This window comes from Centruroides vittatus, unplaced genomic scaffold (genome assembly GCF_030686945.1).
Source record: "Centruroides vittatus isolate TY-2023 unplaced genomic scaffold, ASM3068694v2 contig_941, whole genome shotgun sequence".
Lineage (NCBI taxonomy): Eukaryota > Metazoa > Arthropoda > Arachnida > Scorpiones > Buthidae > Centruroides > Centruroides vittatus.
Genome location: NW_027122625.1, coordinates 784,906 through 801,571, shown reverse-complemented (window position 1 = coordinate 801,571; position 16,666 = coordinate 784,906). Strand labels below are relative to the sequence as shown.

The window sequence follows — 16,666 nt, the reverse complement described above, 5'->3', positions numbered from 1 at the left end:
CATTAATTAAAGTACTTTTATCTTGTAGGAAATGATGAAAATGATGGGTATGACTACTGCAAGTTACTGGGGAAGTGTTTTTGTCAGCAATTTGATATTAATGACAATATTATCTCTTATTATCACAATCTTATATTCAATTGCATTTGGGGATGGCATATCTGTAATTGGAAATACTTCAAGTACCTTATTTTTTATGCTTATGTTTCTCTACTGTGCAGCTGCTATTTTATTTTGTTTTGTGATTACTACTATATTTAATAAAGGTAATAATACAAGTAATTATATTTAACTTTTTAAAAAATGCAATTGCAGTTTTAAACTTATAATTTTTTAAAAACAGAACTAAATTCTAATCATTATGTATTCGTTAATCCTAAGTTTATCTTTAAATCAGCTTGGCAATTAAAAATTAATGTTAAAAACGTATTGAAATATAACAATGGCAATATATGAAGCATGCAATTCCATTTATGGCTTATGTTTACATCATTTTGTTATTCCAGAGAATATGTAACCTAGTGAGTTTTTTTTATCATGTTATCATAAAATTGAAATGAATTCCTTCAAGATCTTGAAGGAATTCATTCACTAGAAAAAGTGTATTTTTTTATGTCTCCTGAAAAGTTTTTTTTTTTTTTTTTTTTTTTGGCATTTACACCATTATACCATTGCACACTTCATTGCAGCACCCAGCGTCAGGTATAACACCACCTGTGACTTTTTGGCTCACATTAACCTTCAAACCATGCAAACAGCCATATATGTAGGACTTTTATGGAGTAAGGGATGACGAAGGAAATTTTAGAGAACTCAGGAAAGCTCAGACGTAATGCACTCCACTATGAAGCCAGCAAAAATAAATATTTATTTTCCCGAGTCAAAAGGTACAAAAAAAAGAGATACAAGAAGTTTCTAAATCCTTATGCACGCCTATACAAGAGTGTGTTTACAGTTGTGTATGCCAGTTGATAAATACCTGGATGAGTAATGTTTGATGATCATTGATGTTCTGAAGAGTGAAAGGCTTGTTTACAATGAGTTTTGATTCAGAAAAGTCTGCAATGGTAATGTTCACAATAAGTCCAGTTAATTGTTCATTAGTTGGAGCAGCAAAGGTCTGGTGGGAAAGTGGTGGGAGTTTGAAAAGATTGGCAGTGGAGTATGGTGGAGATAAACACACACTTCATAATGAAACCAGACCAGGCGGGGTGCAGGCAGGCAAACTCTCTCTTGTGATTTTTTCCCTTGCTTTTTTTCTGGGTCTTGGGCCTGCTATTTTAATGCCCATATTTGGTAAAGGTGTACAGGGAGCTGGTGGTTGGTCCAATCTCTGATATTTCAAAATATTTTCTTTGATGAGTAGTTTTCTATCGGAAGATATGTCACCTATGAAGGAAGTGTTATCAGTGAGAAAATCTTGTAAACTTCCTCCACAGTATTTATCAATATGGATTTAAACAGAATAACTTTCGAACAAAACTTAAATAATTGAGATTGCTAAAATTACATAAAATACTAGCCTGGGTTCTCACATTTATAAACTAACATATATAAAGAATTACAAGATTTAGTGACTTTCATAAATTAATGGAAATTTTTTCAACATTTAGGTTTTTTTCCTTATATCCTGATATTCTAAATCTTATTCAGTATGCTTGAAATGTTACAGGGAGATGAGTTCTATTTTCAACTTCCTAAAATCTGGTTAAATCATGAACATTATTTAGGATTACCATTGCCTGCATCCTTTTTTTCCCCAGAGATGTTTTCTTTTTTGAATGTAAAATGTTTTTCCAGGCAGATATAAAATATAAACAAAAAGCAAGATTGTTAATGCATGTATTTCTTGTTAGACTTGGCGCTTATCGGAAAGATTGGTAAAAAGGCAGTTGGACTAGCGTAACCGGTTATGTAAGAAAAGAACAAAGAATGCACAAAGATTACACACGGTCTTAACTCACGGAAGGTCAGCGCTGGAAAGGGGAGAGTGAAATGAGGTCACTTTCCCCGAGGGGTCAACAACGCCACCAACCTTTTATTACGTCAGAACATCTACAAAACATCGCGATCGTTGATTCCAACATTTCTTTACCAAAAACCTTTATCAACAGGGATTCAGTTGCCTCTAGTCATAAACTGCAGAATTTTTTGTTATTTTATGATATTAAATAATTATTTCAACAGGTATAAAATTGCATTTCACTGAGAGAAATATAAATAGAATAAACACTTGTGGACTCCGCAAGCACGTGGTTTCTGTAGTGAAAACACATTAAATGATTAACATTTTATAATTTATAATATCAGTTATTTATATGTCCTGTGAAACTTTAACAAAATGAAGTTCTTGAATAATGAATTTTTTGTTTGGTTTTGTTTTAACAACTGCAAAGGTCAGTTAGCCTGAAGATGCCCATTAACACAATCAAAAACATCCTTTTCTCATAACTTTTGTGCTGGAAATTGGTTTTGTTTGCCTTGTTTATTGAATAACAAATTTCAAATTTGATATTTCAGAATTTGAGATATTTTTAACTGAAAGATTGTATTATTAAGAGTTAAATTAATACAAAAATCTGACAATTTTCAGTTAATCAATCTTGATTAGTTATATTTCAGTCAATTCATTTGGATCATTTTGAAATGTATGATAATGTTTTTACTTAAATCAAAACTTATTTATTTTTATTGTAGTTTTTATCCAATAACACAAGTATAATTATTTAATTTCTCTTTTTATCTCTTTGTAGCTGCATTAGCTGTAATAGCCACAATTATTCTTTGGATAACCAGTTATGCTGTACCTAGTACTATTTTGATGCCTTTCGGAGATAATGATTTCTTTGTAACCGTCAGTCTGTGTGATAAATTACTATCTTGTCTTTTACCAAATATGGCACTCACTTGGGCTAGTAAAATAATGTCCACATTCAAACAATTTGGTAAGTACTATTAAATGCTTTTGAAAATTGCCTATTTTTAAATTTTGTTGCAAAATTATTAGAAATGGAAAAAGAATAACTCTCATGTGATAAATTTAAATCACTAATAATATGGAAAATAAATCAGTATTACTAATAAAGATTAAATAATTTATATGATGACAATACAGAAGACATGTTGTTGATAATACAATGATAATAGAAATGGATTTAGTTATTGACTTTAAACAGAATCTTTCATTTATTTTCAAATTAATTTATTTGTATCTGTCTCAGATGTTTCTGAGAGATGAAATAGAAAAGTATATATGACTTGTTATCATATAAATATTTTTTCTTTATTGGCATTTATCAGGTTAGCTCAATTAGTAGAGTATTGGTCTTAACAACTATTAGTAAAGTATTAGTAGAGTAGGCTCAATAGACTATTGGGCTTTCTAATAACTAATGATCAAAAATCATTAAATTACTGCAGTTTGTTGCAGTTTTCCATCCTGTACACTGTCTTCACTCAGGAAAATCATGAAATGACAAAACAATATTATAATGTGTGTTAGTTTAGTTTCAGAATAGGCCGAGTCTATGTAAAATCATGATAAATCAAATGCTAAGATGCCTATACTCTATAAAGATAAATCAAATGCTAAGAAATGTGTGTAAGAAAAACTTTTAAAAACAAAAGTGATGTTAAAAGTATGAAGTTTTGTCTTTTTCCATCTTTGATAATTTGGCATTGTATGAAAGAAAAGATTATAAAGACAGATTAATAATCATTTGATAGCTTAAACTATTTTTTTGATAATTTTATTTTTATTTTCAGAAACAATTCATGAAATTAAAAGCTTCATCAAAGTTTTATAACAGTTTACAGTGATGATAAAATTTTTTAAAATACAAATACATTATTGTAACAATATAAATTCTTAAACCATTAACAGAATATACAGAAAATAAATTTACTTTCCAATCAAATTAATATTTATGAAGTTATCAATTTACTGTTATATGTATATATAAAATTAATTATCTTAAATGTTTCTCTTTTTATTTTAGATACTGGATCTCATTGGAACAATTTATTTGAAGCACCATACAAAGGAGGAGATGGCTTTAGTTTAGGACATATATTTGGCATGTTATTATTGTCCTGCTTTTTATATAGTCTTCTAATTTGGTATTTGGATTCAGTTTGGCCTTGGCAACCAGGTGTGCCGAAATCTCCTTACTTCTGTTTTCTTGTAAGTCAGCTTAAAAATTTAAATTTTTATTGTTAATATCATACGATATTTGATTTGTCAATACTATATTTATAATATCGTATTACTTCAAATTTAAGCTGCCTTTTGAATTTAAGCTGCACCCTAATTTTACATCTTAAAAATTGGAATGATAAGTGTGGCTTAAATTTGAAGTAATAAGGCAGTTTGTTTTATTTAAAAGATCATTGCTGAAAACATTTTAAAAAATATTTAGGTTTAACAAAAATTGAAATAAAAAAACTCTTCAAATTTATATTTTCATTAAAATTAAATAAATTTATTTTTTATTATTAGAAAGATAGACACAACATGCTTTCTAGTGTAAAAATTTGATATCAAGCAACCCTGATTATGTCATTGAAAATATTTGATGTATTTAACTTATCAAGATTGCTGCTTCATATTCAAGTTATAATTTCTTGAATATGTAGCAAGGTTTTAAACATATTTAAAAAATAAAGTTTAAATTTTGTAATCACATTAACATTATTATCTTGGGAAAGGGTACACAATTGTAACATCAGTACAATCATAACACATATTGGCAAATCAAATTTTTACTAGTTTTGCAATATAAGCAATCTTGGTAAAAGATTGTAAACTAGAATTATGCTGTTTAAAATAACTAGTATTTAGAATAAATTTTCATCAGAATAATTCTAATATAATTACTGGTAATTAATTGAATTTTATTTTATTGATTATGATTTAATAAAATTGATAAACATTCTAATAGCATTATTGTATCTGAATTCAACACATCTGTTCATAAATACTTAAAACATTAGTTTCATTTGTTCATCATTATAATTTTAATCCTTACATCCAAAAATTTTGTTTTTGTATTTATTTAGACCACTAATGGGTATTTTCTGAGCTTTAGAATGTTTCTATGTAGATTTAGTTGTATAAAGTTGATCAAGCCGTTGAAAACATTTTCTGAAATCTATAACATTGAAAATTAAATGATTGCAATAGGTCTACAAGTTAACTGATTTCATATTTTCTATTGACAAGTCCATTCATATCATCTCATATACATTCATACCTTTGGATTATTTAAATGTCAAATGACATTAGTTGATACTTCTATTCAGGAATGAACGAAAGAAAAAAAGAATTGCAACAAGTTTTAAATAAGAATCAACAATAGAGAAAAAGTGGTTCTGGAAGTTGATTGTAACCAATGAAGAAAAATGAATTGGAAAGAGAAAATATTCTTGCAGCAGGTTGATAAATTGCAGTTGATAAAGACAAATTACAATGAAAGAGAAAGTCAAAATTTGTTTTTGAAACAAAATAAGGAAAAACCAATAGGCATTGAATTGAACTTATTAAAAAAACAACTGTTTTAGAAAAGTCACATTAAAATGTTTGGAAGAATGATGAATAGTAAAGGTTTAATAGCCTTGAATAAGATGGAGGTTGGATACTATTAAAGCTTTAATATGAACTAGAGAGAAAAATGAGATAAATGACATTCATTAGAATTTGTTAAACTTTTATTTTCTCATCAGTAAGAGTCTCCATCAAAAAATTATTTCTATTCATCTTGAGATGAACTTTATTATTAACATTGTTTTTTTCTTTTCTCTTTAAATTAAGTAGTATTATTAATTTAATTTCTAAGCATAAATTTTTATACAGTAGAGCGTCGATTATTCGACTTAATTGGGGACTGGGGTTGGTTGGATAACTGAAAAGTTGGATAACCGAAAAGTATGAAAAAATACATTATTAGTATAGTGTATTAGGCCTGGTTTAAATACTAGCCTCCCTTTCATGGTCAAGCCAGTGCTACCAGCTAAAACATGCAAAAATTTAACAAAAATAATATTAAAGTAGCCAAGACATAACCAAATATTGTAGCGCCACATCACACATCACTAGCAGACATTTGAATTTGCCGACTAGAACGCGGTCGGTTAACCGATAAGTCAGTTAATCAGGGGTCGGATAATCGATGCTCTACTGTATTAATCTTTTATAATGAGTTTTAAAATGATAAATTAATATATTTTAAAATAAAACCCTGAAACTTGTTAATTTGTTGAACTATGTTTTAGTCAGAGTAATTGCAAACTCTGCAATTAATTTATATTTATTTGTTTTCTTTTTTTATCATTCATTCATATAGTAAATTTTTAAAATATTTTCATATCCTTGCTGTTTTTAATACTGTATTTTATATTCTCTGTTTTTAAATATTGTAATTTAGGACTATATTAGTTGGTTTCTGATTAGCTGTGAATACAGATGCATTAAAGCACTTTTTCATATTTAGTAGAATATTCGTTTCTACTAAAGAGATGTTTGTAAAATTTCAAGTTTAATCCATGGCACAAGTGCTTTAAAAATTTTAAATGCAATATATTACCATAATTTTGTTCTTGTAACCCACAGGTTTTCTATGTTTAAAAAGACAATTTGAATGAGTTGTGAGTTTTGTACTGATTTTTAATTGTAATTACAAACTAGTACCTGTAGAGCAATAGTTGCTGCCTAGATGTAGGATATATTATCAGGTGGATTGTGCAAGTTTTAGTTTTGTTTTAACAATTTTCTTCAGGTTACACTCATGAAAAGACAGTACTATTCCTGAAAGTGGAGTTCTCATATATTATATATTTTGATTTAATATTTGACTTAAGATCTAAAATATCATTGCTTTTACATTTTCTATTTAGGAAATGTAAATACTATAATTTAAAATTAAAAGATTTCTAACTAATTTTTATTATTTTGATATTATTGAAATATTTAATTTATTCTTAGGATATTCAATTTTGTTTTTCCTTACAGAAATCTTACTGGTCGAATTATCACGAGGAAGCCGATTTTCCCATTGTAAAGACTTGTCCTTCATCTTACTTTGAAGAAGAACCAATAACTATCACACCATCAGTAGCAATATCTCATCTAATAAAGGTTGTATTAATTTATTAGAACTTATTAATTACTGGAGTGCAGTTAGTAAAAAATTGACTATGTTGTTTTACATACTTTATAGAAAGAATCTGCGTGCATATTTCAGATATGATATACATATTATTAGAGAACTATGACATATTATTTCAGAAAAATAGTTTTTTTAATATAAATAAAAATGTTATTAAAAAAAATGCTATTTTGTAATTTGTTTTTTTTTTAAATGATTTAACCCAACTGTATCATAATAATAACCACATAGAACTGGTTACACTTAATAAATAAAAGTGAAACAAATCAATATCCATCACAAAAATGTAAGACAGCTAACAATTTTAGTATGTGATAAATGGACATCTTCTGGCTAACTGACCACCGCAGCTGTTAAAACAACAAAGATTGATGTACACATGTTAAGAGGGGTGATATAAGAGAGAGAAAAGGAAGGAGAGAGGGATGTAAGATTACAGCTTGTAAAGATTGTACAGATATGTGCCTTCAACTTGGCATATACACTATCCCCATTATGGATCACAGAACCAACCACAACTTGGAATACATAGGTGCTACAGTGTTCCCTTTAAACACTTGCCTCAAAGAACATTGGAATTCTATCATGAAGGGATTGACCAATGCCACATTGGCCACCATTGCCTCCAATCCCAATATCAATGTGCAGTTTGACCATGTGTGCCTCATATATAGTATATAGCACCAGGGCCGGTTCTAGGGTTTTGAGTGCCCCAGGCAAAACAAAATTTGGCGCCCTTTTATACAAGAATATACAAATTTACTGCAAATAAAAAAAATAGTAAAAAAAGGCAAAAAATCAAAATTACACAATAAAGAACTGTGTAAAAAATGTGTATGTAACGTAAAAATAATAAAAATTAATTAATTCCACAACGAATACGTCTGGCTTCTGTGAGAAGCCCTCTGGTGGTTATTTTCGTGGCATTTTTTCTGAAATTTTTCAAAAAATTTAAGTGACCTTTATTTGGTATTATTAAAGAAAAAACAATTTATTGCTTGCTAAAAAAATGCTTCGATGTCTCATGAAAAATGATCAATTTTAATTTATAAAATCTAAAAAAATAATGAATGTAAAAAAATATTTTATTTTTATATTGGCGCCCCTCAAAATTTGGTGCCCCGGGCAGTCGCCCGGCTTGCCCGCCCCTTTATCCGGCCCTGTATAGCACCACACACAAGAAACAGCTTGGGCATTTGGAGCAGTTAGAAATATAAAAGGTCGCCAGAAAAAATGCCACTATAAACTTTTAAGATATAGAATCCTTCCCCTGACTTGGAAGTCGAAACTGTAAGATTACAGTTTCGACTTCCAAGCCTCTCTCCCTCCCTTTCTCTCTCTCACATCACCCTTCTTAATATGTATGGCAATCTTTGTTGTTTTAACAGCTGCAGTAGTCAGTTAGGGCTGTTTCACACTATGATCGACTCGACCGACCGGTCTGATCCGACCAATCCTATAATCAGACTGACTAGTAGTAAAAGCATTCACACTGAGTACGATTATGTCGGTGGCCGACTCGTAAGGACCAATTGGAACGCATGTTACAGATCAAAACACTATCCAATCATGGTAAGTTTTTCAATTTAAACAGAGAAAACATGGCCATCATGGAAAGCAATCATGCATTTCGAATTGTTTTAAAACATATTTCATTCGTATCCAGAAATTGCAGTTCTGAATATGTTACAATTTATTGTCAGGCCATATCTTTGGCAACAATATCCAGTGGAATGTTTTATAGTCAATCACATACCTTCAACGTTTAGTTTCTTGGAAATCTCCGTCCAAGAATTATTTTTTTAATGTTGTTTTTATAATCGGCTCGCCGAATATCATAAAGCCACAGATATTTTCTGACTTTGTTTATTAAAGCTTCTGAGAAAACTGTACCTTCCGCCATTTTCTAACTTCAGATAAATCTAAACTCTAATTGGTTATAGCTTCGAAGCTCTCATTGGCTGTAGCTAACCAACTGCTCTGACCCAACTACAAATATTTAACTTTTTAAACCTGTCCGAATGGAACGACCAGTCGGTCGACCGACTGTTGTTGCCATGGCAACACGACTTGGTCTGTTCAGTTGGTCATAGTGTGAAACAGCCCTTACTCTGAAGGTGCCCAGTTAACATGAGTGAAAACAATAGCTGTCTTACATTTTTGTGCTGGATATTGGTTTGTTTCACCTTTGTGTATGATATCAGTTTTGAGACACTGTATGTACAGTACATGTACTTATGGCATATTGCTAAAAAATCATTTTGTATCCCACAATAAGATTTTTCACACTGCATGTCTTCACAAATTTTAGATTAAAACTCCTGTTGTTTAATAACTTTCCTATATATTATAGTGTATATACTTTAGTGTATTGTATATTTTCTTGTAATTTTATAGTATTTATGTAGAACAAAAATTTTAAATATAATGTTAGAATGCCTTATTTTTCTGTTGTTAATCTGGGGTTAGTTATCTAAAAATAGCCAAAAATATCATTTTAATAAAGAAAAACAATTCTCTTGGAAAAAACATATATTTTTGGACTTTGTTGTAATTGTCTATAATAGCTCATAACTCATTTTGAAGTGTTTGTTACCATAAATATAATTTATTCCTAAGCCTTTGTGTCCTTATTATGCAATTTTACTATTTAAATGTCTACTAGGACAGATCTTATTACTAAGATTTTTATACCAGTGTCCAAGTGCTGCAAAACTAGGAAATGTATCCAGAGAAAAAAGAAAATCTGTATTGTTGGCCTGATTTACCTGTACACAATTTACTTACTTGTTTGTGTTCTGGACCATTTGGTCCCTCATCAGCAGGTTTACTGCCACCATGTGCTAAAAACAAGATTTAAAAAGGGGTTACAATAATTCACCATACAATAATACTATTAAATTTACATTACATTATTTTGATCTGTAATCTGACTTACATTATTATGGTCTGTAATAACATCAAATATAAAAATAACAACATAAAAATCCATATTATGTCTTTGATCTTGTATATATAAATCAACAATTTTAAAAGATATATATTTAAAAAAGGATTGTGAAAACATTTTCTTAAAACCAACATATCCAACACCTCCCTTTGCCTGAACCATTATCATATTTCTAAGTATGTTTCCTCTATAAATGTGTAAACTCACCACTCCTGTCGATAATACTGTCCCACAATTGGTGGATTTCTCATCCCCAAGTTGTTAATTCTATTGCTTTTTCTTTTAATGTACATACGTTAATATAGTTGCCTTTTATAATTGTTTTCTTTTCTCTTTGTTTTGACTGTATTTAAATCTATTTTGCATCCATTTGTATTCCAGTGTTCAGCCACTGCCGAATATGTTAAGATAGTAAAAAAGGGGAATAATAATTATTATTGTTGTTGTTGTTGCTACTGTTATTATTATCATTGTTACTGTTGTGATCTAGGTAATTTTAATGTTCTTTAATTCTGCTATTTGTGTTGTGGGTATTTCCCCACAGATGGCGCTCTGGTTCTATGTATAAAAACAGAACCCTTTGTTGTAGCTGACCCCTTTTTTCCTTTGTGTGTAAAAGAAGACATGTGCTAAATAAAAGTGTTATACTAAAGTGATAAAATCTAGTTCTTTGTCCCTAAAGCATTAAAAACTTGAACAGGTTATGGGCCCAGGTTTCTCTTGCTGAAGAAAAAAAAAGGAAAGAAAGGAAGAAGGAAGAAAAAGAAAAAGTAAAATAATTGAAAAAAGAAATGGCAGGAGCAAGCATGAATGTTGAAGACATTACACACATTGAAAAGCTGGCTGATGTTTCTGACTTCCAGGTATGGAAATTCCAAATAACTATTTTGTTTAAAGCAAATGGGCTCTACAGTATAGTATCAGGGGATGTAAAATTTGAAGATCAAAAACTTGAAGAAAAGTCAAATTGGTTGAAAAAAGATGCAAGTGCTCAGAAGATTATAATTACTACAATTAGTAAAAAACTACTTATGCATATCATAAACTGTTCCACAGCAAAAGAGATGTTTGAGAAACTGTGTTTATTGTTCGGTAGAGACACTGAACAAGAGAAGTGCCAGCTCATGCAACAATTCTTCTCATATACTTATGAAAGAGGAACTGATATCGCTTTACATATAAGCAATCTTGAAAATCTTGCTTTTAGATTAAAGTCTGTAAATCAGCAAATAGATGATCAAATGATAGTTTCAAAAATTTTATCAACATTGCCGGACCATTTCAAATACTTTGGAACAGCCTGGGAATCGACCCCATCTGAAGAAAGAACCCTGACAAATTTAACAGCAAGATTGATGGCAGAAGAAAAGAAATTAAAACATAATGAAATTTTAGATGCTGTTGCCTTCAAATCAACAGAAAAAAGATGCTTTGTCTGCAAAAGTATATCTCATCTCTCTCAATCCTGCCCGAAACGACGACCTCTCTCGCAGAAAGGATGTTTTATTTGTAATGCTAAAGGCCACCAAGTGATAAATTGTCCTAACAAAACCAGATCACAAATAACATGCAAAATATGTAAAAAAGGTAACCACACTGACAAAGACTGTTACTTCAGGGCAAGATCTAAGTGGTGTGGTGTGTGTAAGAAGAACAACCATGCTGAAGAGGACTGTTATTTTAGACCTAAAATTGATCATAATACATTCAACAGAAGAAGTAGCCAAGAGAAAGTGTCCTTCTTAGCACAGTCAAATAGAATCCTAAGAGATAAAGAATTTGTGGTTGATTCAGGTTGTACAACACACATGACAAATGACATCTCTTTGTTGGAAGGTTTTTCCAGAAATACACAAAGTGTGATGGTAGCAAAGGACTGTGAATCAATGAAGGCATATGGAGTAGGAAGAATTGAAGGTGAAGACTTTATACTCGAAAAGACATTATATGTGCCTGATTTATGTGCAGACTTGTTGTCAGTTAATGCTGTCACTGAAAATGATGGTGAAGTCACATTTACTAAAGATAAAGTTATCATCACAAAAGATGATGATATTATCTGTGAAGGTGTAAAGCAGGAAAATGGACTTTACACAGTTGCCCTAAAAACGACAAGTAAGGATAGCTCTATGATAGTCCAAAGCAAGACTAAAGCAAACAGTAACAGAAGTATACCAAAAAAAACTGAAGCTCAACTTTGGCATGCAAGATTGGGACATCCTGGAATTAGCAGCATAAAGAAAACGATTAACCTAGTCAATGGAATGAACATATCAGGGAGAGATTGCGAGGAACTGGATCATACATGCCAAACTTGCATCAAAGCCAAACAAACGCGACTACCTTTTGTTAAGGAAAGACAAAGGGCAGAACGAGCTCTGCAAATCCTGCATACTGATGTGTGTGGCCCTGTAGAACCAGAAACATGGGATGAAAAGAAATACTTCTTAACGATTATGGATGACTACACCCATTATGCAGTGATATATCTACTAAAAAACAAATTTGAAGCCTCTGAATACATTAAAGAATTTGTACTGGAAGCAGAAGCTCTTCAAAATCTAAAAGTGTCAAAATTGAGATGTGACAATGGAGGAGAATACTCCAGTAATGAGTTTAAGAATTGGTGCAAAAACAAAGGAATTGTCCTTGACTACAGCATTCCCCATACCCCTCAACAGAATGGAAAATCGGAAAGGCTCAATCGAACGATTATGGAGAAAGCCAGAGCACTACTGTATGAATCAGGGGCTGAAGAGAGGCTCTGGGGAGAGGCTGTTAGAAGCTCAGCTTATCTTCTTAATCGTTGCCATTCAGACACAGTAGAAGTGACACCTGCTGAAAAATGGTATAAAAGAAGGCCAGATGTGTCAAACATAAAAGTATTTGGTTGTGAAGCTTACGCCAAAGTGCTAGGACACATAAAAAAACTCGAGTCTAGGAGTAAAAGACTGATTTTCATAGGATATGCTCCAAATGGTTTCCGTCTGTGGGATCCAGAGAAAGAGAAAGTAATTATTGCTAGAGATGTAGTGTTTAATGAACACAGAAGAGAAAGAGCCGAAGAAAAAAATAAAGAGGTGTACATAAGATTAAGGGAGGAAGCAGAAAATAAAGAAGGACAAGATACAGAGGAAGTGCAGGAAACGCAAGAACCGACAGAAGATGATGAAATTGAAGAGGAAATCCCTGAACAAATAGAAGTTGAAGAGAGCAAGACAAAAAGAGTAAGAAAAATTCCCAGCAAGTATCATGATTATGTTCTGATGACGTATCAAGAAGCAATTGCTGGAGATGAAAAAGAAAAATGGATTGCAGCAATCAAGGAAGAAAAGGAATCGCTAAATAAAAACAATACTTGGGAACTAGTTAATGAAAATGAAGCCAAAGGAAAACGAATCTTAACAAACAAATGGATATTTAGACAAAAAGAAGATGGACGATACAAAGCAAGGTTAGTAGTTCGAGGGTGTGAGCAAAAGAACACTCTAGATATTGAAGAAATATTTAGTCCTGTAGTGAATGCGAGCTCTCTCAGAGTTATCTTTGCATTAGCAGCCCAGAAAAATTACTCAATGATCAAATTTGATGTCAAGACTGCTTTCCTGTATGGTGAAATTCGTGAAGAGGTATTTATGAAAGTACCTCAAGGCTATAATGAACGAGGAAAGATCTGCAAGTTGAACAAAGCATTGTATGGTCTCAAACAAGCACCTGTAACTTGGAACAGAAAATTTACCTCAGTTATGAAAACTAAAGGATTGATGCCAATAACTACAGAAAAATGCATCTTTAAGAATAACAATGGTTCTATTATATTAGCAATATATGTTGATGATGGAATAGTAATAGGAAAAGACATCTCTGAGTTAAGAGACCTAGTGAAAAGTCTTGAAGAAGAATTTGAAATTAAAAAAGACGATGATCCAACAACCTTTCTGGGAATGGAAATACATAAAAATGAACATGGAATAAGACTGACTCAGACCAAATACTTAAAAACAACACTGGAAAAATTCAACATGGAAAATGCAAAAATAGTGAACACTCCAGGATTGAAAAATATTGATAGAGGCATAGAACCAGAAAAGAAGTTCCCATACAGAGAAGCTGTTGGAAGTTTGCTCTATCTTGCTACCAGAACACGTCCTGACATTGCTCATTCAGTTAACATAGCAAGTAGATACATTGAAAATCCCACAAAGGAAGATGTAATTGCTTTAAAAAGAATAATGAAATATTTGATAGGGACAACAGAAAAGGGAATACAATATAATCGAGAACATGATGCAGAAACAATTAAAGCCTTTTGTGATGCTGATTATGCTGGAGATGATGAAACAAGAAGAAGCACTACTGGATTTGTAGTAATGTATGCAGGAGGACCAATCAGCTGGTGCTCAAGGCGTCAACCTATTGTTGCATTATCATCCACGGAAGCTGAGTACATTGCAGCTGCAGACTGCTGCAAAGAAGTGCTATACCTAAAATCCCTCATCCAAGAACTTATATGCAGGGAAGTAAAAGTTGAATTAAACATAGATAATCAGAGCTCAATCCATTTAATAAAGACTGGAATAATAAACAGACGCAGCAAGCACATTGATGTACGCTATCACTTCATTCATGAAAAGTTTCTGAGTGGTGAGGTGGATGTGAAGTTTTGTCCCACTGAAGCTCAGATTGCAGATGCACTCACTAAACCCCTTGGTAAGACTAAATTTGAGACACAAATATCAGCAATAGTCAACTGAAGAATTAAAAAACTCTAAAATTAGGGGAAAGTGTTAAGATAGTAAAAAAGGGGAATAATAATTATTATTGTTGTTGTTGTTGCTACTGTTATTATTATCATTGTTACTGTTGTGATCTAGGTAATTTTAATGTTCTTTAATTCTGCTATTTGTGTTGTGGGTATTTCCCCACAGATGGCGCTCTGGTTCTATGTATAAAAACAGAACCCTTTGTTGTAGCTGACCCCTTTTTTCCTTTGTGTGTAAAAGAAGACATGTGCTAAATAAAAGTGTTATACTAAAGTGATAAAATCTAGTTCTTTGTCCCTAAAGCATTAAAAACTTGAACAGAATATGCATAATTACCTTTAATAGCACGAATGTGTTCCCTTTATACATATTTTCAATTTTCTTTTTGTAAAGGAAACGTACTTAGAAATACGATAATGGTCCAGGCAAAGGGAGGTGTTGGATATGGTTTTAGGAAAATGTTTTCACAATCCTCTTTTAAATATATATCTCTTAAAATTGTTGATTTATATATACAAGATCAAAGACATAATATGGATTTTTATGTTGTTATTTTTATATTCGATGTTATTACAGACCATAATAATGTAAGTCATTTTAATAGTATTATTGTATAGTGAATTATTGTAGCATTATTGTAACCCATTTTTAAATCTTGTTTTTGGCACATGGTTGCGGTAAACCTGCTGAGGGACCAAATGGTCCAAAACACAAAGTGTGTAAATTGTGTACAGGTAAATCAGGCCAACAATAAAGATTTTTTTCTTTTTTCTCTGGATACATTTCCTCATTTTGCAGCACTTGGACACTGATATAAAAATACTAGTAATATGATCTGTCCTAGTAGACCTTTAAATAATAAAACCATAAATATAATTATTTGTTTATAATTTCAGAAATTTAAAGTTGGAAATGTTGACAAGTATGCAGTAAATGATGTCACTTTAAATTTATATCCAGGCCAAATCACTGTATTATTAGGACATAATGGTGCTGGAAAAACAACTACAATGAGTATCCTTACAGGTATTTCAGAGAAGTCATTATTTTATGCAAATTATAAAAGTTCTTATTTATTTAACATATTTATTTAATTCAAAATATTTTTGATATGAATAATAAAAATTTTAATTAGGAGTAAATAACTACAAGTCTGTTGGCCTCATTATTATAATTCCAGACTCATCACACACCTTTCCAATTCTTACTCATTAATGCATGATATTCTAGAATGTATTTTGGCTTTTCTTATAACAGCCCTCTTCAGCCAGGTTAGAAATATACATTTTGACAGTTTGGTATTATAATTAAAATATATATAAAAGAATCTAATAAATGAGAATACAATATACAGATAAACCAACATTTATATCACCTATGTAAACAATTATAAAAGACATTCATAAAAATTGATGTTAAATTACCAAACACTGTTTTAAATTTTAAAAGTTAATTCTACCTCACATACACTATTGTATGATATTTTGTTCTTGATGGTGTTTTTATTTTGGTATATTCTTTATCTTCTTTTTTAAGTCTAATACACCACAAAATCGAAATCATCATATTTTACATCAAGCTGTGTCTTGACCTTCCTTTTACATTGGTCAAATATACAGTATTTACTTTTCTTTTTAAATTTTAAGTTGACTAAAATGGTTGGTAAGTTCACTTGCAATATCAAACTATTTGTATTTTTAAACAGTAAATTGTGTTTTAATACTACATAAATATTCAGTAACATGTTTACAGTAAAATTTTAATTAATTTATATGACAACGATACTACAG

General features: G+C 30.9%; 1 protein-coding gene across 1 annotated transcript in view; it reads left to right on the top strand.

The window, feature by feature from the left end:
• Positions 1–16,666, top strand: part of LOC136984942 (phospholipid-transporting ATPase ABCA3-like) — a 90,784-nt gene that overhangs the window by 35,903 nt on the left and 38,215 nt on the right. Inside the window, 5 exon segments of the mRNA XM_067282087.1 lie at positions 29–266; positions 2,754–2,945; positions 3,999–4,183; positions 7,007–7,132; positions 15,773–15,902. Coding sequence (XP_067138188.1) covers positions 29–266; positions 2,754–2,945; positions 3,999–4,183; positions 7,007–7,132; positions 15,773–15,902 — 871 coding nt within the window.